At 37.5% G+C, this 24,478-nt stretch overlaps 1 protein-coding gene across 11 annotated transcripts in view; it reads left to right on the top strand.

The window, feature by feature from the left end:
* Positions 1–24,359, top strand: part of daam1b (dishevelled associated activator of morphogenesis 1b) — a 110,460-nt gene extending 86,101 nt beyond the window's left edge. For 10 of the 11 annotated variants that reach the window (XM_067383646.1, XM_067383647.1, XM_067383648.1 and 7 more), the window contains 13 exons: positions 77–388; positions 1,390–1,497; positions 2,728–2,757; positions 3,767–3,864; positions 10,011–10,095; positions 10,987–11,093; positions 13,809–13,897; positions 15,511–15,679; positions 15,771–15,878; positions 18,769–18,829; positions 18,903–19,034; positions 21,579–21,749; positions 23,085–24,359. In XM_067383646.1, coding sequence (XP_067239747.1) covers positions 77–388; positions 1,390–1,497; positions 2,728–2,757; positions 3,767–3,864; positions 10,011–10,095; positions 10,987–11,093; positions 13,809–13,897; positions 15,511–15,679; positions 15,771–15,878; positions 18,769–18,829; positions 18,903–19,034; positions 21,579–21,749; positions 23,085–23,297 — 1,683 coding nt within the window. In that variant the 3' untranslated portion in view covers positions 23,298–24,359. The remainder of the gene's footprint in view (positions 1–76; positions 389–1,389; positions 1,498–2,727; positions 2,758–3,766; positions 3,865–10,010; positions 10,096–10,986; positions 11,094–13,808; positions 13,898–15,510; positions 15,680–15,770; positions 15,879–18,768; positions 18,830–18,902; positions 19,035–21,578; positions 21,750–23,084) is intronic. The other variant, XM_067383654.1, reaches the window with a different exon arrangement.
* Positions 24,360–24,478: the final 119 nt, after the last annotated feature.

Raw genomic sequence — 24,478 nt, 5'->3', positions numbered from 1 at the left:
ATATTAATAAAAAAAGTCTTGACGGAAACAAACATTAATAAAGACATATCAATTTTGATTCCTCATGTATATCTAGAGACAGATAGCCAGTGTTCCTGGAGGTCCTCCCATCCCTGGTCCTCCAGGTGGACCTCTGCTACCACCTCCACCTCCTCCACCTCCACCTGGTGGCATGATGCCACCTCCACCACCTCCTCCGCCGGGCAGCGCTATGATGCCACCCCCTCCACCACCGCCCCCTGGCGGCCCCCCGCCACCCCCTGGACGCCCTCCTTTCGGTGGAGCTCCGCCTCCGCCAGGAGCTCCCATGGGACCATCCCTGAAGAAGAAAAACATTCCTCAGCCGGCCAATCCACTCAAGTCCTTTAACTGGGCCAAGCTCTCTGAGGTGAGACTGGCATGGATTATAGGAGCAGACTGGGTCATCCTGACACTCACAGAGAACAAAATCTGTTTCTTAAGCCTCTGCTTTTAATCAAGAAACACTTTTGGAAGTGAGGCAAATTAGTGTCAAAACTGTCCTCAATTTTGCCAGGCTGTCAGCATTTGTCAGATCATAGAGGACTAGATTTTAAACTTGTATTTTCTTTTCTTATTTTTTTCTTTTTTTCTTCCATTTTATTTTTGTTAATTTATCCAAAACAAATAATCAATATAGGGAAACACAAACATTATCAATATAAAACACTTAAATAATCACAAAAATGATATTAATTACATTAAAGTATAAATTCACTTGAAACCAAATATTCTTATACATTTCACATGGATAAATCCTATACATTTCATATGTAAATAATAAAGCAAAATACAGCCAAATTGGAAAAAAATTAATAAAATAAAATAAAAAAATAAAAATAAAGAACACCCAGCCAAAACCAAAACCGGCCCACCGCAAAACATTATTTACCCAATTCTTGAGAAATGTCTGCCCTAAATCCCTTAATAGTGACGTCTTTATTTTATTCTGCTATAAACTTGTATTTTCATGAAAAAGTATATTTTATGATGTATATTTTTATATACTTTTTTGTGTTTATTTATTTAAATTTCATGAAACTATAATTATCTATACTCTTTAGCATTTAACAAAACTTTTATTTATTTTAAATTTCTTGAATCTATTTTTATATATGCATTTTATCATTGAAATAAAAATGTTTATTTATGCATTTTAAATTTCATGAATCTATTTTTTATCTATACACTATTATTTTCCTATATTATTAATATGTCTTTTTTTTTTTTTGTCTCATCTTCATAGAACTTCTCAATGCATTATTTACTTTAGATTCAGAGTTTAACAGTGAACAAAATGTACCATGTGACTTACAACATGTGACTTTAAACTGGATGGTAATTGAGTAAATTTCCCAATCTCTCCCACAGAACAAGCTTGAGGGGACAGTCTGGGCAGACGTCGACGACAGCAAAGTTTTCAAAATCCTAGACTTGGTGGACATTGAGAAGACCTTCTCTGCCTATCAGAGGCAACAGGTTACTAAACAAAGCTCCTTTCTCTGGTTTTCATTTTTTTCTGTGTCCAGGATGATCTCACAAAGCATTTACTGTTTCTCATGCATGGTATTCATACGTTTACCCATGGTAATCCTGCATCACAGAGCATGGGGTTTAAATTAGCAGACTATAAAATGCCTTGATATCACCAGCAGCTTTCTATGAAAAGCAGACATTGGCAAACCGTCCTCATTACGGCTGGTAAACCACACACTTAGTCACATTATAAAGCGATTGCATTCATTTCTTATGGCTTTACAGTCAAATTAGAGAAGAAAAAAAGAAAAAAGAGGTTGGGACCTCATTGGGTTTGTATAATCATAACCATAATTTTAAACAATGCATTAAGTACTGTAAGCTTTTGAAATAACTTTTTTGAGGGCATGCTTAATACAATAAAATATATATTCATTAAACCTCTCCAATTTCATCAAATTCTCACAATTTTATATATTTAATTGACTTTCGAAGCATTATGGTTTGGAAGTTTCTTCCTTGCAGTTAAAGGAAAAAGTAATTGCGATTTATATCTTATAATTGTAATTGCATTTTTATTTCTCATCTTTAATTATTAAATTATATAAAATTTATTTTATTTCTATTAACGTTATGTATCAACATTACGATGTAATATCACAGTTATGACTTTATTTCTGCATAACTGTGATTTGATTTCCTTCAGTTGTGGCTATTTCTCATAATTGCTGCTTTATTTCTCATAACTGACTTAAAAAATGCAACTATTTCCTGCAATTGCGAGTATTTTTGTCATTGCGACATTATTTCTCTAAATTGCTCTTTTTATTTTTACTCTGCAGGCTTCAACATTAAGAACAGGCTTTAGAAAAATAACAAAATTCATTATATTAGATGCATGTTCACTTAACCATGCAACTAAAAAGCAATCGCGGAGCATGTCGATTTGATACACCTGTCAAGGTGGAATTGGAGAGGTACAGTAGCTTGTGATGTTTAGCTTTAACCAGTCATTCATGATCAACTAGCATGCATCTTTCAGTGCACACACACATTTACACTGCATTTACAGACCTCCCATAAGGCTCTGCTTTCATGCACCCTCACGCTCACCATTCACCACCCCAGTAATGTCATCATGTGCCTGTTTGAGTTTGTCTTGGCTGAATTCACTAGACTACTCGGTCTCTCTAACATGTGCTGCATCTTCCTTGCTTCTTGCCTGCATTTTAGGACTTCTTTATGGTCAATAACAGCAAACAGGTAAGTGGTTGAACAGATCTAATAGTGTTTGCATCATCTTTACCCCCTCACTCTTTCTGTCATTCATTTTGCATCCTATGGAGACATTTTTCTGCCAGGGATTAAAAAATAAAATCGTTATTGTGACCTTTTTATCTCACAGTTCTGCAATTCTGAGTTTATATCTTGCAATCTGGACTTTATTACTCGCAATTCTGAGAAAAAGGCCGAGTTGTGAGTTATAATCTTGCAATTGCGAGAAATTAATTAATAAAATTAAGTCCGAATTGCGAGTTTATATCTTTGTCTATAAACTGATTTTATTTCTTAGAATTGTGAGATATAAACTCACAATTCAGACTTTAGTCACATTTGTGAGATATGAAATCTCAATTCTGACTTTCACAATTAAGTTTATAACTCACAACTTAGACTTAGATCTCGTAAGTGCGAGAAATAAAGTCAGAATTAAGAAAGTCGCAGTTAACTTTCATAGTATTTAGAAAGTATATAAATGTAGAAATTGTTTTTTTGTTGTTTTTTTTTTTTGTTTTTTTCAAATCAATCTAATGAGACTTTACTGATAGCGTTTATATGAACTTTCCATTGCGACAATTTTGAGATTATTACCCACTACTCGGACTTGCAAGAATTGTCCATTGTGACTTCTTATCTCACAATTTTTTCCTCACAATTATTTATATCTCATAACTCTGACTTTATAACTCGCAATTGCGAGAAATAAAGTCAGAATTGCAAGATATAAGCTCACAATTATGAGAAACAAATAGTAAGATAAGAAGTCGCAATTATCTTTTTTTTATTCTTTGACAGAAACAAGTTTCCATAGTATCTAGACAGTATATAAATGTGGAAATTGTTTTTCTTTTGTTTCAAATCAATCTAATATGACTTTACTGATAGCATTTATATAAACTTTCAGAAGAGTCTTGAGTGTATTGATTCTTTTATTTGAATTCTGATTATCTTTAAAGTTGCTCTTGAGTGAAATGTATCTTTTTGACCGCAGAAAGAGGCTGAGGAAGATGTGCTGAGCTCCAAGAAAGTCAAAGAGCTCTCTGTCATCGATGGCCGCCGGGCTCAGAACTGCAACATCCTTCTCTCACGGTGAGTGATGTGTCTGACCCGTGTCTGAGTTCACCACCAGCTGCCAAGTGTGTGTGTGTGTGTGTGTGTGTGTGTGGACCTCAATGATCTCCAGATGTAATGTCATATCCTGTGGGCTAAACCTTGCAGTTTCTACATCCTGGTTTGATACTGTAACCTGCACCTTGGTTATTGTAGCATTTCCTATCAATGAAAGATATACCACCCTTTAGGTTCTTATATATATATATATATATGAGATGATTTCCCTGAATTCTTTATAAATCAATGCAGCATGGGTCTCTAAAAATTTACAGCAATCATGCCTCATTAACACACACAAGGAATCTCCAAGGATTCTGTGCTTGTAGACGCTCCACAGATTGCAGTGGTTTGGAATTCATATATTTGAAAACGTTTTACCCATCACCGCCCTAAATAGTTTGGCTAATTTGATTATGCTTTCAACTAGAGATGCTCCGATCAGCATTTTTGGGGCCGATCACCGATTACCGCTCACCAAGATCATGATCTGACGATTGCTGATCACTGCCAATCACAGAATGGCAGGGGAATGGGAATCTTTTATCTATAATCTAGCAGAGTTTGCACCATTTGTAGAAATGAAACTAACTCTAAATTAACTGTATTGAGAAAAAAAACTGTTGAAATAGGCTAGAGTCAAGATCTTGAAGAACCACCAAGTGTTTATTTTAGAAAATGAGATAACTTAAGGCTACTGTAGGCCATCTTTCCCAAATAAGGCAGAGTAACATAAAATTATTCCAAACAAAGAGGGGTTAGACAGACCAACACACATCAGATCAGCTTAATGGGATGTAGCCTCTTAAAAAACTGATTACATTTAATAATTGGCAGCTATATGTAAAGCTTGTTACACCAAAACTGGCTACTGCCACAAACGTGATGTCTTTCCACCTCGTACTATCCCTGCTGTATGGTTCACGTCGTTTAAATGCATCACTAAATGCATAAATGCATCGTTTAAATGCATCACTCACAGTCGGCTGGTTGAGGGATGGGGACGTTGTTGGCTTCGGCTGGTTTAGTTTCTCATACTCGGCATATTCAGTTGTATGGCATGTTCTAAGATGCCTAATCATGTTAGTGGTGTTAAAATGACATTGCTTGCTTCTACCTCGAGGGATTTCATCACGGCATACATTGCAAACGGCTAACTTTACGTCTTTATCGGACACTTTGAAAAACTTCCAGATGGGAGAACTCATGTTGCCACTGACAAGCTCCGCTCTGCTGTTGTGTACCTGTGCGCCGTGCATGCACATGTGAAAAAGCCGTGCGAGTAATTTACGTCACGTGATCGGCTTTTTTGATCGGCGCTTTTGGGGTTCGCCGATCAAGCTATTTTTAGCCAATATCGGCCGATCATGATCGGTGGCCGATCAATCGGAGCATCACTACTTTCAACTACCAAAATATAATTAATTTTAAAGACTCCATGTATCCAGGCTTCATTTAATGAAAATAGCATAGATTATTAAATTGGCCATTTCACATCCTTAAGAGAGCTCACTCTTTCTGTCATTCATTTTGCATCAACATTTTTCTGCCAGGGAATAATAAAAAAAAAAAAGATAATATCTCATAATTCTGAGTTTGTATCTCGCAATTTGGACTTTATAACTCGCAATTGTGAGTTTATAACTCATTTCTGGAAAAAAAAAAAAAATCAGAATTGTGAGTTATAAACCTGCAATTGAAAGAAATTAATTAAAAAAATAAGTAAAAATTCCAAGTTTATATCTTTTTATTTCTTACAATTGTGAGATATAAACTCACAATTCTGACTTTATTTCTCACATTTGTGAGATATAAAAATCGCAATTCAGGCTTCATCATAACTGTTGAGTTTATAACTCACAACTCAGACTTAGATCTCGTAATTGCAAGAAATAAAGTTAGAATTGCAAGACATAAACTCGCAATTGTGAGGAAAAATAGTGAGATAAAAGCTGCAATTAACTTCCATAGTATCTAGGAAGCAGTGTTGCCAAGTGCATAGTTTTCCTACAGAATTGGATTACATTAAAGGTGCCATCGAACGTTTTTGTGACGAGCAGGGCGGGCGAGAGCCGTGAGGGAACGGCGCGAGGCCGGTGACGCGAGTGATAACGAGCATCACCTGTGAGGCGTGCCGGCCTCGAGTCCTTCACTGATGTCACTCCTCCTTTTATGCCTCCGGAGCTCCTCCGTGAGAGACTCGAGGCCGGCACGCCTCACAGGTGATGCTCGTTATCACTCGCGTCACCGGCCTCGCGCCGTTCCCTCACGGCTCTCGCCCGCCCTGCTCGTCACAGTTTTTTTACAAGATGTAATATAAGTCTAAGGTGTCCCCTGAATGTGTCTGAAGTTTCAGTTCAAAATACCCCATAGATTTTTTTTTATTCATTTTTTTAACTGCCTATTTTGGGCCGATTTATGTTGCAGCCCCTTTAAATGCTCACGCTCCCCGCCCACGGAGCTTACGCTTGCCTTAAACAGTGCATAAACAAAGTTTACACAGCTAATATAACCCTCAAAATGGATGTTTACAAAGTGATCGTCATGCATGCGTCGGATTATGTGAGTATAGTATTTATTTGGATGTTTACATTTGATTCTGAATGAATTTGAGGCTGTGATCCGTGGCTAACAGCTAATGCTACACTGTTGGAGAGATTTATAAAGAATGAAGTTGTGTTTATGAATTATACAGACTGCAAGTGTTTAAAAATGAAAATAGCGACGGCTCTTGTCTCAGTGAATACAATAAGAAACAAAGGTAACTTTAACCACATTTAACATTAGCAACATGCTAACGAAACATTTAGAAAGACAATTTACAAATATCACTAAAAATATCATGATATCATGGATCATGAACAGTTATTATTGCTCCATCTGCCATTTTTCGCTATTGTTCTTGCTTGCTTACCTAGTCTGATGATTCAGTTGTGCACAGATCCAGAAGTTAATACTGGCTGCCCTTGTGTAATGCCTTGAACATGAGCTGGCATATGCAAATATTGGGGTCATACATATTAATGATCCCGACTGTTACGTAACAGTCAGTGTTATGTTGAGATTCGCCTGTTCTTCAGAGGTCTTTTAAACAAATGAGATTTATATAAGAAGAAGGAAACAATGGAGTTTGAGACTCACTGTATGCAATTTCCATGTACTGAACTCTTGTTATTTAACTATGCCAAGATAAATTCAATTTTTAATTCTAAGGCACCTTTAACACTGTTGCTGCGGGTTGAAGCGACCCAAATAACATGATATTTAGCCCCTGGAATGCAAATTTTACCAGGGGACCCCACTGGAATGCAATTGGGATGGTTTTGGGATAGTTTTGAGTAGCAATTGGGTAGGTAACCTGGCAACCCTGCTAGGAAGTATATAAATGTAGAAATAGTTTTTCTTTTGTTCCAAATCAATCTAATGTGACTTTACTGATAGCGTTTATATAAACTTCCCATTGCGACTTATCTCACTGTTGTGCACAAAGGCATCAGATTTGTATTATTTTAATTCAGTATTGAGTCAAAGAATGTTTTGTTAATTCAAACCCCAGGAAATATTTTATTCACTTACAATAGGACGATCAAGCCACTCTAACCTAAAATATATGACATACTTGGGGAAAACACTACTGTGGGTCTTAGTTGCAGAACTCCTGGGTTGGTGAATATTAATATTCAGGGTTTAAATTTCTCCCATTTATAGCTTTATACTGTACATATGTTACTGAAGTGTGAGATTGAGTTGAAATTAAACAGAGCTTAATACTTTAATTATCCAGAATTTCTCTTCTCAGTGGTGATGTTGTCTTTATGCATGGTTTTTACCAGAGGATCACATTTTTATTTTAGGTTAAAATATCTGTTTATTTCTGTATGAAACAAATCCCACAAAGCAAACTGTAACAGTTGGTCCCAGCTGCCAATCCAGACGGTCTCGGATAAATGACGGCTCACTGACTGACTGTGGTTTGGCATGGAACCCAAACACCAAAGGTTCTCGTAAAGCAAAACTTCAAACTACATTAAAAAAAAAAAAAAAAAAGACAGAATTTCAAAATAGCTAGATTCACTCAAAAATCCCCACTGCAAAATTCTATTAATGACAGTTTGTGAATGACCGACATTGAGACCCTCTTTAACGCACATTAGCAGCTGACTTCAGCACCATCTGTAGATCATGGCCTGTGGTTCTATTACACTCTCATCCTCCCTAAATGGTCTCTTAGGATTCTCCACAAGCAGAGATTTGGGTGTAATCCATTGTACAGCCACCGAACGGACCACCCAAGCTGAGATTCACAGGGATTTAAATAGTTTCGCTTCTCAAGTGGAAGCCTGTAGAGTCATTAGTGTTGGTTGAGGAATGGTAAATGTGGTGCTGGACGTCAAGGCGGCGGAGGGTGAGATGGTGGTCTGGCTAGAGGGAGATGTGACTGAGGAGTAGCATATGTTCAATAATTGCTAATTAGTGCTCAGTTCATATTTATCTACTCTGTGTTGACAGTTCTCAATCAGAGGACGAACTGAAACCTACTAAGCCTGTTGCACAGGAATAGATCAGAGATGACTATACACTTCAGAAAAAAGTAAAAAAAAAAAAAAAATATATATATAATATATATATATAAGTTACTAAAGACATTGGTAAAACAGTTTATGTGACTGCAGTGGTTCAACCTTAATTTTATGATGCGATGAGAATACTTTTTGTGAAACAAAAAAAACAAAACAAAAATAATTACTTTATTCAACGATATCTTCTCTTCTGTGTCATTCTCATACGCTGTTTACGTTCAGCGCTTCCAGGTTCCACGTCAGAATATTTTTCCTATTTTTCTGGATGAAGAAAATGCCTGTGTATCTGCTAAAAGTGAATTTTGTCAGCATCAACACTAGCATACAGATGGCCTCAAAGCCAGCACACATGGACTAAACGTTAAAGAGCTTTGATTTTGATTTCATTGGATCTTTAAAGGTTTGATTAATGGCATCTCACAATCGTGGTAAAGTGTGTGTGACCACATGAAATGGAAAGTCCTCTGCAACTCTGCAAGATTTTTCCCCGACTGTGTCTCCGGCTTATTATTTGCTGATTAAATAATAAACGTGGGATTCCTGTGGTTACGCTAATGACCTCCTAATAATGACGATGAGTTGCCTCTGAATGAACTAAGGCTGCCATTATTTCATTCTTTTCCTTCCTGAGTTCATCTTCACTGACTCCGGTAAGAATGTGAACTTTGTTAGAAAGAACTCAATAACACAGAATGCTGGGAATTGGAAGCGCTGCTTGGCACAAACACCTAGACTCAAACATGGAAAGTGCTCTGGCCGTGTTTCACGTCAGTGCTGTGGTTTGCAGTCTCTCTGGATCCTGGCAGGGGAACGAAGGCTGCTCTCCAGCACTGGTCTCAGACCCGTCAAACACCTGTTCTTCTTGGCCTAAAGTATGCACACAGCTATCCCTGAATCTGATATATCTCTCTATCATTAATTTACTATCTAGAATGGCGGGCTTCACTAATGAATTTTCCTCTGGGATGTTTTGACCATCTCTGTTGGAGGGATATACTAAAACGATCTGCCAATTGTAGGAGGAAGATATTTCATCCCAAGGTTTTCAGCTTATTTTCACAACATGCTTCTCATTTATATAGCTCAAACAAGTTGGTGGAACTCCTATTCGACAAACTGACCACAAATGTAATGTTACTGTCAAGACGTAAGCAGTGATGATCGCAGATTATTTAAAGCAGGCAAATGCTGGGTTAAGTTATGAGTCATGCGATAATCTTACTTCTTCACTCCAGTAATGATATATATAATGTTAGCCAGGAAATTCTTGGTAACTGGAACAAACACTTGGGTTCAACATCGGGCCGCAAGATTAATAGCTCTTCTAAATAACATATACTAATTTATTTATACTGTATGCCAAAGGAAAACTGATGTAAGCGGAGGAAATTCCCCACAATTTCCTTTTCTCAATGTGATTAATTTGAGTTCACGGAGTTCTCTGCTGAAGTGGATCTATCACTCAAATTTGATTTGTGAATTCATTTCAAATTAATTTATTTGTCCCAGTCTGCTTGATCTGTATATCCTGTTCTTGTGTTACAGATTGAAACTTTCCAATGAGGAAATAAAGAGAGCCATTCTGACCATGGACGAACAGGAAGATCTGCCTAAAGACATGCTGGAGCAGGTGAGTGTCCAGGCATGAACAGACTGCAATGTGAGGGACAAAAGGAAAAACTTACTGTGATTGAGTTTAAAAAACAGTTGTAATTGTGAGATCAAGTCAACTGTGAGATACAATAGTAAGTTACAATTATGGGAAATAAACACAATTACAGAAAAGTCAAGATATAAAATCGTATTTGTGAGATATAAAGTCACAATTATGGAAAAAGTAGCAGTGTTTAAGATATAGCCACAATTATGAGATATAAAGTTGTAGTTATGAGCTATATAATAACAATTGTGAGATATGAAGTTGTAATTATGGAAAAAAAAGGTTGCATTTGTGTGATATAAAGTCACAATTATGGAAACAGTTGCAATTGTGGGATATAAATTTGCAATTATGAGATTTAAAATGTCAATTGTGAGATGAAATTGCAATTATGGAAAAAAGTTGCATTTATGAAATGTAAAGTCACAATTATGGAAATGGTCACACTATGGAATTGTGAGATATAAAGTTGGACTTGTGAGAAATAGTCGTAATTATGGAAAAAAAAGTCACAATTACGAGAGATATCAAGATATCAAGTTGTTCTTGTGAGAAATAAATTCACAATTATGGAAGAAAGTTGCAATTGTGTGATATACTGTAAAGTTGCAATTATGGAAATCATGGAAAGTCACAATTATGAGATCTACAGTTACAATTACAGAAATCAGTCATATTGTGAGATATAAAGTTGCAGTTGTGAGATAAATTATGTAATTGTAAGAAACAAAGTTACAATTCCCTTTTTTAATACTCTGAAACAGAAAACGGACTTTCAAAATAATGTCACATGAGACTGGTTGAGGATTATTCTCTATTATTAGTTGTGTTCTAACTGATGGTGTTTCTTCACTGCTCCAGATGCTGAAGTTTGTCCCAGAGAAGAGTGATGTGGACCTTTTAGAGGAGCACAAACATGAGTTGGACCGCATGGCAAAGGCAGATCGTTTCCTCTATGAAATGAGCAGGTAGGATGGTTAATCAAACGTGGGGTTTTCAAATATAAAATGTCATTTTAACAGTTTAATGGGACCGTTGATATATTGGTCTAATTTGAATTTGAGAAGTAAGACTTGGTTGGTCAGACTAGTTCTTAAGACACAGGGCCCTATTTTAACGATCTAAATGCAAAGTGTAAAGCGCACGGCGCAGGTGCACTCAGGGCGTGTCCAAATCCACTTTTGCTATTTTAACGACGGAGAAACGGTCCGTGCGCCGGGCGCATTTGTGAAATGGGTTGTCCCTATTCTCTTAATGAGTAATGGATGGGTAATGGGTAACGTTCAATAAACCAATCAGAGTGTCATCTCCCATTCCCTTTAAGAGCTAGATGCGCTCGCTCCATGGCGGATTGCTATTTACATGGCAGAATTTGTTGCCGGAAAAGCTGAACGCTTTTCAAGCGAAGAAACCGATCTGCTCGTGCACGAAGTTATATATATATATTATACGTAACATTATAAAATACACTGACTTTCTAAACACACCGATTCAACTGAGGAGTTACTGAGTGATGTTTTGCTGAAATTACCTGTTAGGTGGCCAGTCAATCTTTCAGTCGTCTGCGTTGGATGCAGGCTTTCAAATAGCTCCGCACGATGAGTCAGTTAATATATATATATGTGTGTGTATTGGCACGATTGTTCAATTAATTAGCCAATTTCGTTCATTATTATAAGTAGTAATAGGCTGAATTGAAAATAGGTATCCTAATTCTAATACACACAATGACTATTCATCATTACATTTTTATATTTATGTAGCCTACACAATAATATTCTTTTACATTGTAATCCTTTTGTTTTTAATATTTGGCATGTTTGTGTGATGCGCATCCCTGTGTGTAATAAGCAAAGTCAACGCGCACTGTGGACGCGCCCAGAGGCGCAGTTTCTACCAACGCGCTCTAACAAAAAAATATTTCGCCACTGACTTTAGACCAGGTTTGAGTTGGTCTATGGCGCAGTCTATTTTCAGCTCCTTAAAATAACAATGCGCCGGCAATGCGCCTGATCACACCTCTTTTTTAGACCAGCACGCCCATGGGCGCACTAACTGGCGCAAATGCATTTACTAATTTAAGGACGTGGCGCTGAACAGGAAAAAGAGAACGGCGCCGGACGCAAACTAGCAAACACACTTGCGCTGCGCCTTGCGCCGCATTGCGCCGGGTGTATTATAGGGCCCACAGTCTTAACATTGTTTATGCAACTGGCTCTTGTTGGTTTACATACACTACTTGAAGGTCTTTCACCATTACGATGCATCTTAAGTAAAAATAAGTAAAAAATCATGTGGCAAGTGTGAATGGCCCCCTTTTCTCCCACAATTCTACTTTTATCATGAAGAGCTTTATTAAAATATGATGGCTCAACTAAGGACCTGTTTACACCTGGTCACTTCATGCATTTTCTCTATCCGATTGTGAAAAGTCCAGGTGTGAATACCCTCCTAAACACATTCGAGATGGATTTAAATCCGATTACTCAAACCACTTCAGGAGGTAGTTTGAGACACATTCCAGATTAAACTGGACAAGTGTAAATACATCTGGTTGTTAAAGCTACATATGTCAATTTTACGCCTCCCAAAATGGTACAAAAATAATCGTGTGACCGTGTGTTGTAGGCTACCGGCTCCCGGTAGTCACATATGACAGCGCTACTGTAACACAGATATGACCCGACACAGATAAGTAGCCTTTCTCGACGCACAAACTGCCGCAAACAAAACTAAACGTTCAGTGCCGCATCCTGAAGCTCAACACGCATTCATCTTCAAGCAATGAGACTAAATTATCTTACCAGTGCTTGTGCCGCTTTCTCCCCTATTGCTGTCTTTGACCTTGAAATTAGCAGATGATAAATAAATTACAACTCATATCTGTTGCTTTCATTGACATGAACTCCGTTAAATTGCCTTCTTTCATGATGTTGGCCTAGTTAGTACGTTGTTGTGTGTGAGGAATATCAGATCCATGAAGGCCACCCACCACAGTACAGTGACTGATCTGTTTCGTTTTTTCCACACAAATACAGTGTCAGAAGCAAATGCGATTTCCTGCAGGAAGGAAGGAAAAGGGTTATGAATCCTGGGTGACACATTGATCTGGTCAGGCTGAGGATCCTGTTCAGCATCAATATTTGCTGTAACTAAATAAGTACTATCTCATCGTAGCTATGCAGCTGCCTTACACTTTTTAACAGAGGAGCTGAGCCAAACAAAGCACAGGTGTCTTGGCTTGCTTGCTTTTTCTTTCTCTGTTTATGAGACCCTGGTGAGTTTTTCACTCTGCTGTGGCTGATGTGTTTGGAGCATAGAGGATGGAAGAGAAACCTTTTAAAAAATCGACGTGGTTGTCAGAGTTTAGTCCCTAGGCTGTGTTTGGGCCCTCGGCAAGTGCCGTAACCAAGGTGACTGTCCCCGGCACAAGAGTGCTGAATGTAACACAGCAGCGTCAAGGTCAAATCACTGGTTCAGGCTGTTTGTTCTTTATTCAGTGGAACCATTAATGCTGTGTATACAGATCATATGAGTTTTATCATGTCATATGCGTGACAATAAAGTTCTACAGCTCATTTAGTATCTATTATGGGTGTGCAGTCCTTTTAATGGGCCTTTCTTTTATATTTAATGTACTCTCCCTTTTTTCCTGACCCAATCCTTTTTTGTCCTTCCAACAGAATAAGCCATTACCAGCAGAGGTTACAGTCTTTGTACTTCAAGAAGAAGTTTGCCGAAAGGATTGCAGAAATTAAACCTAAAGTTGAAGGTGTGTGCATGTGCTCTTTAAATTCATTTGCATTACAAAAAAAATAGGTCTGTTAGTAGATTACATTTTAAATCATTTTTATTTATTTACTTTTTTCAAACACAGTCCCATTTTTACAGTAAAAAATACTGTATTCAAGTGCTGAATATTTAGATTAATGTGTGTTGTGTGTGTGTAAATATTAAAAATAGGGTGATGAAAAATTATGTCATGCATTTTATGATCATTTTCTCATTTTTAGTGCAATACATGTATTCAGTTGCATTTATTGTCAAATAAGTATTATCAATAAGTAAGTAATATCAAATACCTTAATTTTATAATACCTTTATTATAATAATAATAATAATAATAATAATAATAATATATATATATATATATATATATATATATATATATATATATATATATATATATATATATATATATATATATATATATATATATATATATATATATACATACACACATTTTTTTTTTTTATGACTGACAGACAGCCAAATTGCACGGCAATGAGTGTGATATTGCATTTATACAACAGTTTGACACAAGTGCGTAAATAAATAGGTAATGTACTCGCTTAGTCAACCTCTCTCTCTTAACACTCTACAATGAGTTTCAATGAAGCGACTCAACGTTCCTTCGCTACTAGTTCTAAGTAAGAAATAAGGTACTTGAGGCTAGTGCTGTATCGTGAATAAGTCACAGCTGAAGGGCGTTTTTAGGCACGATGCGAAGCAGACAATATGTATCAAAATATGTATCAATGCAACTTTCATGAAGTAAACTTTCACTAAAAGCCGTCCTTCCTCCGGAAATATAGTCCCTGGCTGTGAACAGCAACAGAAGTTACATTATCCCGCCATTAGATGGTGGCGAAGACTGTCTTTATGAGTGTGTCAGTCAGTAGCGAAGACTTTTACATTGAAAAGACTGAATTGTTGTGAACACGGAATAAGATGCAACTGAAAAATGCTTTGACTGTCAGTCATGGGTAAACCCCTTAACTGTTAAAAGGACAAGATAATACATCAGACATTTAAACAGATTTTTTATTATGAACATAGGACTGACCTGAAGGAAAATGCTAATAAACTCGGTAACTCTATCTTTTTCTCACAACACTCTTCTACATAATACAGTAAGCTTCAATGAACAATATCAGTTGAGAACATACAGTTTACGTTGCTAAATATATATTTTTTATTCTTCGGCCGTAGGTAATCACACCGTGCTGATATACAGCCATATCGCACAGCTACGAGTATGATATTGCATTTATACAACAGTTCAATGACACGAGCATGTAAATAAATAGGTAATGCACTCGCTTAGTCAACATCTCTCATAATACTCTACATATTACAGTAAGTTTCAATAAAGCGACCCAACGTTCCGTCACTACTAGTTCTAAAGTGATGTTTTAGAATTAGTAACAGAGGCTTGGGCTCAACTTGAGATTTGAATCTGTGGCGGAAGGAAGTAGTTCCTCACAAAAGAGGTTTTTTAAAGACAATCTATTGTTGTTTCTTATTTATTTACACACTTGTGCCATCGAACGGGTGTATATGAGCAATATCACACACGTTTTTTTGCCTTGCATGACTTTTCAGCACTGGCCAAGGCCTCAAAAGAGGTGCTGCACAGTCGGAATCTCAAGCAGCTGCTGGAGGTGGTGCTGGCGTTTGGTAACTACATGAACAAAGGACAGAGAGGCAATGCATACGGCTTCAAAATCTCTTCACTAAACAAGATTGCAGACACCAAGTCCAGCATTGACAAGTGAGAAAATCTATCTTAGTGTTTATAGAAGAATAAAGACCACGCAATAATTTATATTCATACTTTTATTGTCACCTTTGTCCCATTGCAGGAATATCACTCTCCTACACTACCTGATCACTATTCTGGAAAAGAAGTACTCAAAAGTCATGCTTTTCTCAGAGGAGCTGCAGAATGTGCCGGAAGCTGCAAAAGTCAAGTAGGTATAGCTGCAGAGTGGCTATAGCGTGCACTTCTTTCGTCGGCTTTACGATTTACAGGCCTGTAGGGTCTACTTGTGCTAAATGGATTTTGGAAATAGTTTTTGCGGTGTCACTCCCGCCCACCACTTGGCCTAAATCCATGCTGTGGGTCATACAAACTTTTGGTTACTCACATATGCAGAGCAAAACCCTAAATTATAGTTAGAAGAAATGGGGCCCTTGGCTCTCCTGGCTCTAGGTGCTGAAATATATAAGTGGAAGAGAGATACATGGCCACCATAGAAGAGAGAGTGTGAATACAGCTCCACTCGATGACCTCTCGACTTTTGCGTGCTGCTGTGAAGTACGTGCCAACAAATATGGGCCAAATTGTGACTGATACGCTTGTGACACTCTCCCCCTTGGAAGATAGTTTCTAATTTTAAGTCACTCCTCATTACTTTGCCTTAAAGGGACCGTCCAATGTACAGTAGAATGTCCACTAAACGACTTTTTAGTCGCACCAGCGAGACTAATGTGATCATGCTCGGTCCACAAGTGAAGTCACAAGACAAATTTTGCCGTGATCTTATTTGAGGGGGTAGAAAGAATTAAATAAAGGACTTTGTTTGCCTCAGGCAAATCAATCAAATTTATTCAGACAACAAATGAAAAATAATATGTTGAAGGGTCACAATCTACAATGAGTGGCCAATCATCAAGTGGAGACAGGTTTTTCCATAACCACACAAGTACGTCTCTGTGTACTTTGATAGTTCAGTCTGTTACAATGCCCTATTTGTGTGTAGGGAAGAATAAAGGCGGCACAGATTGAAGACAAGCAGCTATCAGTCCCACTGAGGTCATTTCTGTAGCTAAGAATAGCTCGGCTCAAAACAGAGCCTTTCACACACATTATATTATTAATGGAGTCACTTTAGTGCTATCACAGGGGTTAAAGTGCAAATGAATGGCTGTTATATATATATCAATGGTTCTTATCAGTGTGACCTGTTTGGATAAAAGGCTAAAAATGGCCAGCCTGCATGGCGTATGGAGATAATTATGTTAGATGGCATAGGGGAGAGTGGGGTAAGATGTGTCATCCCTTAAAGGAACACTCCACTTTTTTTGAAAATAGGCTAATTTTCCAACTCCCCTAGAGTTGAACAGTTGAGTTTTACCATTTTCGAATCCATTCAGCCGATCTCCGGTTCTGGCGGTACCACTTTTAGCATAGTTCATTGAATCTGATTAGACCGTTAGCATTGCGCTTAAAAATGACCAAAGAGTTTTGATATTTTTCCTATTTAAAACTTGACTCTTCTGTAGTTAAATCGTGTACTAAGACCGACGGAAAATAAAAAGTTGTGATTTTCTAGGCTGATATGGCTAGGAACTATACTCTCATTCAGGCGTAATAATCAAGGAACTTTGCTGCCGTATCATGGCTGCAGCAGTGCAATGATATTACGCAGCGTCTCTCACAAACGTCTCCATGGTTGCAAGGCACGTTCCCTGTGCAAGCAGGGGTTCACGGGCACTGCGTAATATCATTGCACTGCTGCAGCCATGATACGGCAGCAAAGTTCCTTGATTATTACGCCTGAATGAGAGTATAGTTCCTAGCCATATCAGCCTAGAAAATCACAACTTTTTATTTTCCGTCGGTCTTAGTACACGATTTAACTACAGAAGAGTCAAGTTTTAAATAGGAAAAATATCAAAACTCTTTGGTCATTTTTAAGCGTGATGCTAACGGTCTAATCAGATTCAATGAACTATGCTAAGCTATGCTAAAAGTGGTACCGCCAGAACCGGAGATCGGCTGAATGGATTCGAAAACGGTAAAACTCAACTGTTTAACTCTAGGGGAGTTGGAAAATTAGCCTCTTTTAAAAAAAAGTGGAGTGTTCCTTTAATATTGCAAACTTTGAATTGTTTTTGTTGCATGACTATATATTTAAAAAGGGCCTGACATATGTAGCTGATTGTGATTGAGAGATGTACATATAAAACATCTTTAAATAAAAAATATCAAATAAAAAAAATATCATACATGTTGGTAAATATAATAAATATTTAATGTGTTTAAACTATTTTTAAAGCCATTTGTAATTGATATGGTAGGTACAATGAAAAATATATATTTTATTTAAAAATATATATATTAAAAAATACATTTAAATTAAATTTATATAAAATATAGTATTTAAAAACAAAAAATGATTAGTCATGAATTATTAATGGAGCATTTCAAAAATAGTAGCTGTGGGGTAAAGTGTGTCAGATGCTGCAAGTATTAACTAATAATAATTGTAAGCTTTCTCTCATATTGTTAACTATTAAATAAAAACAATGTTACAAAATGTTAAACTGTTTCACAACACTCAGATATTCTTATTATTGAACTTATTTTACTTAAAATATAAAAAAGTGGTGCAAAATAAGACGTTGGGATTGGGCGTTAAGTTATTTTTTTCAGTTGTTTTGTTTTTAAGTATTTTTACCTTTTAATTTTAAAATCAAATTATTTACATTTCCCTAATTATCTAACTTACCACTTGACATGGCACAACTAACCCCTAATGTGGCGAAAGTTGTCGTTGGACCACTTTTTTTCTTTCATATTTCATGTCCCATCATATACTTCAGTAACCTGGATGAGCCTGTGTTATCTGTTTTCATCGGTTGTTATCGTGGAATAACATACTGCTGGATGGCGCGATTGACCATTCAGAATTAAGTATTCCACAGAGCCGTGTAATGATTCACTTTATAGCAGACATCCTGACAAAAGTATTTGTTTTTATCTATTTACCTAGAGGACAATTTGTCAAAAGCGGCACTCTTCCATTCTTGACTACACATAAAATGATTGTGATGTCTCTGACTGTGTCTTTCCAGCATGACTGAACTGGAGAAGGAGATCAATAATCTTCGAAGTGGCTTAAAGAGCGTAGAGAGTGTAAGTGCTGCATGATTCCTCTTTGTTCTCAAGCTTAAAAGCAAATCATCTACACAGGCTCTCTCTCATGCAGGAGTTAGAATACCAGAAGAAGCGTCCTCAGGAGTATGGAGATAAGTTTGTGTCTGTAGTCAGCCAGTTCATCACAGTGGCCAGTTTCAGCTTCTCTGATGTTGAGGACTCCCTCGGTGAAGCCAAAGAACTGGTGAGTGTGTGTACGTGTGTGTTGGAGCGCATGTGTTTGTTTGTGTGTATATCTTAAAGGTGCACATCCTGGTCAGCTGAAGAAACAGGCTGCAGTCACTCTGAATGTCCTGCTGCGCGCAGGAGCTGACCTTCAACCTCTCGCTGAGAACGCTTCCTATGTAGTAACCCTGGCACTCTCACTGGCCCCTGGGGGCCCTACAGGACATCGAGGAGGAAAAGGACATACAACTCTTATTGCTTTCGCAAGCTCCATCTGTACAAAGGGAGGCACACACACATAATATCTTCCAGGCCTGTGAGGGGAAATGGGTATATAAAATGTCAAGGTTTTTGAAAGCCAAAATGCAGCAAATTCATGATATTGTGCTTTTATGACAGGATTGTGAATGTTTTGTATGTAAAAAATCTCTGATAAATAGGACAGCCCACATCCAAGTTCTTAGAAATGTACTCTTTATATTCATGTTGGTTTCATATTTCATGATATCTCAATGGTTATTTCCCAAAAAAGTTAAAATGTATTTTTATGTGTAGTACAAGGTATTTATTTATTTTAAATATCATGAATTAAGTTTTTATTTTTTTATGTTTAGGGGCTGTTTAGACAACTTTTTATGCATTTTGGCCATTCATTTACACAACAACAGTGTTTTGGGTGCCTGAAAATGGGATTCAAAGTGCACGTTTTTGAAAACGATACTGTTATCGCCCTCTGTATAAACTACAAAAACACAAATTTGTGAAAACTCTTACATTATGTGCATGAGTATTAGATGTTCAGTCAACAGGTGCATAGTTTTTCTTTACAAAATGACATTGCCAACTACTGGCCTGGCAGGATAATACAACATTTTGAGCAAGGATCATTGACAACGTTGTCGTCTGTATGTGAAAAACACCAAGGAAAAACTTTTCAGTTTTTAGTACATCATTGTCATGTAAACGTATGCTTAGTTTAAGTTTTAGAAATTTTATGTGCTTTTGTCATATTTTTAATATTTTTATTTAGCTTTTTTATTTCACTTTCAGTAATTTAGTAACTCAACTTAAACTTATTTATTTCGGTTAGTTGCCAAGGCAGCATTTTTAATTTTCTTTTAATTCTTTTATGTTTTTCATATTTCAGCTTTATTTGTAATTGCCGAAAATGAATAATAGTTGTAGTTAACGTTAACAACACTGCAAATTATTTGATATTTTAAGAGTCTTATTGGCCTTGGTAGCCATGAGGGTACGCAGGGGTCGTCTCTACGATATCATTTCCTGTTTTGTTTCTTTTTTTCCCCCATGCATGTTGGTCACAGTGGACAAAATTTCAAATGTTTTTGAAATATTAATCAGCAGTGAAACTTAAAATTTAATGAAGCTTTTTTCTTCATTATGCCATCATTTTTTATTTATTTTATGCCTATGCATGAGCTGCATTTTAATGTATTTTTGAATTACTTGATAGAGAGGTCAATGCACAATAACATGCCATATGCACTCTATAGCAGAAAAGCTTTAGCTCCAACCTAACCTAGGCCTCCTGTCTGAAGTCTGAGACAGATAAGAAGAGATAAAAAAAGCAGGGCAAAGGAGAAATAAAAATATGCCCCTTGGCTCAGGCACATACAGGCCCATGGAGGAGCTGTTCCATATGGCAGTGATAAAGGCACATCAAAGGTATAGTGGGAAGGCTAGGCCTCCTCCCCTGTGGTGAGACGGCACGAGGCAACAGCAGTGCCATGGCAAGACTCCAGTCCCCTGTGTTTAGGCTGTAATCAGCCACTGGAGAAACCTTGGTTAACAAGACCACTTTATGCCTTGCTACCGGTGACCGGATAACTAGCAGTGCGTCACACAGTTCATTTACTAGAACTTCATTAGACCCCCAGAGTTTGTTATGCTACTGTTTGTCTATTCCACTGCACTGTTTTTCCTCTTGATTTGCCCTTTTTTTGCACTGTAAAACTTTTCTTTTTTAATTGCAAATTGTAAAAAAAAAAAATGAAAAAAAGTTACATTCATTATTTTTATGACATGTTAAGTAAAAATATTGCTTTCTGTGACAAGAATATTGTTGTTGAATACTGTGCTGTAAATATTACCATGGTACGGTAACATTATTTAGCAGCATTATTCAGTGACATAACTTATTAATCAGGTATATTTAACACGTTCCTTTTTCAATTTAAGATATTTTATCTTACAAATATTTTTGGTGCTTTATTTATTTATTTTGAACTAGAAAATTGTCTCTCCGCTGCATTAAGGAACAGTAACCACAATTTCAAGTCCCAGAAACCATTATTGGTCTGAAAATTATAAACAAGCCAGTCATGTATAGCTATTATTTTAAAAACAGTACACATAAATTAAGTTGCAAGAAAAAAAAAAATGTTGTGCCACAGTACAGGTATGTTGTGCATCTAAAATATTTTAAGAAGTGTTTAAGAGTGTTTTTTCAGGATTTTCTTGAGGGATTCATGTTCATGTCATTACTCTGAAAGTAGCGCGAGCAGGAAATGGCTTTCATATGACCAGTGCTTCTGTTCACCAGTTCTTAAAGGCAGTCAAGCACTTCGGTGAGGATGCTGATAAGATGCAGCCTGATGAGTTCTTTGGGATATTCGACCAGTTCTTGCAGTCGTTTGCAGAGGCCCGTCAAGAGAACGAGAACATGCGCCGACGCAAAGAGGAGGAGGAGCGCAGGGCACGAATGGAGGCTCAGGTCTGTGAACCTTATATATGAATTTTTGGAATATATATATATATTCCTATATACTCACTAGCCACTTTATTAGGTACACCTTGCTGGTACCGGGTTGGACCCCTTTTGTCTTAATTCTTTGTGGCATAGATTCAACCGGGTACTGGAAACATTCCTCAGAGATTTTGGTCCATATTCACTATAGCATCACGCAGCTTCTGCAGATTTGTCGGCTGCACATCCATGATCAGAATCTCCCATTCCACCACATCCCAAATTGCTCTATTGGATTGAGATGTGGTGACTGTGGAGGCCATTTGAGTTTAGTGAACTCATTGTCATGTTCAGAAATTCAGTTTGAGATTATTTGAGCTTTGCCATTAGAAGACTGTGGTCATAAAGGAATGGACATGGTCAGCAACAATACTCAGGTAGGCTATGACTTTTAAACAATGCTCAGTTGGTAATAAGGGGCCTAAAGTGTGCCAAGAAAATATCCTCCACACCATTACACCACCAGCACCAGGCTAAACTCTGGATACAAGACAGGGTAGATCTATGCCTTCATGTTGTTTACATTCAATTCTGACCCTTCCATCTGAATGAAGCAGCAGAAATCAAAATTCGTCAGACCAGGCAGCGTTTTTCTAATCCTCTAATTTTGTTGAGCCTCAGTTTCCTGTTCTTAGCTGAAAGGAGTGTCAACCAGGGGTGTGTTTACCCCAGTGTGGTCTTCTGACGCTGTAGCCCATCTGCTTCAAGGTTCGATATGTTGTGCGTTCAGAGATGCTCTTCTGCAGACCTTGTTGTAACGACTGGTTATTTGAGTTACTGTTGCTTTTCTATCAGCTCAAACCAGTCTGGCCTTTTCCTCTGACCTCTGGGATCAACAAGGCATTTCCACCAACAGACCTGCCGCTCACTGGATATTTTCTCATTTCCTGTTCATTCTCTGTAAACCCTAGAGATGGTTGTGTGTGAAAATCCCAGCAGATGAGCAGTTTCTGAAATACTCAGACCAGCCCGTATGGCACCAACAACCACATTCAAAGTCACTTAAATCACCTTTCTTCCCCAGTTTGAACTTCTTCAGATCATCTTGACCACATCTGCATGCCTAAATGTATTGAGTTGCTGGCATGTGATTGGCTGATTAGATATTTACACTAATGATCAGTTCAACAGGTGTACCTAATAAAGTGGCCTGTGAGAGTGTGTGTATTTTAACTTGAAAAATCTCAGCTAAGTTAAGTAACTGACAGCCAAACCCCTTATCTCAGCAGGTCCATAACTCATCTCTTCATTCTTCACCCCTTTACTGCTAAATATGATGTTCTCTGTTTTGATGTCTTTCAGCTCAAGGAGCAGAGGGAGAAAGAAAGGAAGGCTCGAAAAGCCAAAGAGAACGGAGAGGACGACGGGGGCGAGTTTGACGACCTGGTGTCTGCTTTGCGTTCTGGAGAGGTTTTTGATAAAGATCTGTCGAAGATGAAACGCAACCGCAAACGCATAAACAGCCAGACATCAGACACTGGCAGGGAGCGTCCAATTACCAAGCTTAACTTCTAAACGGCAGTCCAGCTGAGCAACCACTAAGGCGCATTTCATTACAACCAAACAACCTCCTTGCAGTGGTGGATGACTGGAGGACACTCATTAGCTCCTCTACTCAGATTAAACACGATCTGGGGTAGTGGAGGAAACCGTGTTTACCCAAAGACACTCAGTTTATCATGTGTCACTTGACTGTAAAGGAGAATCTGTCTAAATGCAGAGAAAAGACTCTTAAGGACTTAAAAATATGGCTGCCAAATGAACCTAATTTAATGATGCAGGAGCACCAGGATTATTATCAGAGATTGAGATAAATGTGAGTTTAATGATTGGTTATGAATCAGAAGCTCATGTTCATTTGACCACATAAACTTGCAATTCTTGTCAACCCCTTTTTTCTTACTGTAACAAAACAAATTGCCAAAAGTGACACTAGCTCTTGGCTCCCAACCAAACTACTCAATTTCTTCATTTTCTGACTGATTCAAAGTGGGAACAGATGGTTATTTAAAGAGGTTTAATGACAAGTGTCTGTATATAGGTCACTGAAAATCTGTAAAGTGACTCTGTACCCCTTTAAGAGGGGGGTTTGCCCTTTTTACTAAAGGTGATTTCTTTTTTTTTTTTTTAATACATATAGGAATATTACTGACATCAATAAACTAGGGCTGGGGGTTGCTTTTTCAGAAAGATGACTGCATTGTGATATCCAGTACAGGCTGACTGGGAATGATTTTTTTAAAGGTGTGTTTTTAGGGGCCTCTGGTGCCCATGTTGCGTCTTAAACACTGTGGACGGTCGTTGTACAGACACTATGCAGTTTCTGATGTCAAGTGTTGGTCTCTCTGTGAAATGTAGTCATATTTAAAATGATCCGTAAGTAACTGGATCAAGGCAATACTCTTCTTCCTTTACGTTCTTCCTTCCTGACTGGAGTCTCTCCTGGTTTTTCATCAGCAGCCTAGTTGTATGACAAAGTTTCCTTTTTCAGTGCAAGATACCTCCATTGGACTTTTATAATTTAAGGAAAACTCAGCCTTCCATTGTAAGATGAATCATAAGAGAATAAATGGAAGAATCTGAAAAGTATTTACTGCTCTATGCTGTCATTTGAAGTCACATTTGACTGGGATAAAAAACAAAAACAAAAAAAAAACAATAGGGTTTTATAATAAACAAAAACAGAAACAATACTG

The sequence above is a fragment of the Chanodichthys erythropterus genome, chromosome 4 (genome assembly GCF_024489055.1).
Source record: "Chanodichthys erythropterus isolate Z2021 chromosome 4, ASM2448905v1, whole genome shotgun sequence".
Taxonomy (NCBI): domain Eukaryota; kingdom Metazoa; phylum Chordata; class Actinopteri; order Cypriniformes; family Xenocyprididae; genus Chanodichthys; species Chanodichthys erythropterus.
This window is presented reverse-complemented; position numbering and strand designations above follow the sequence as displayed.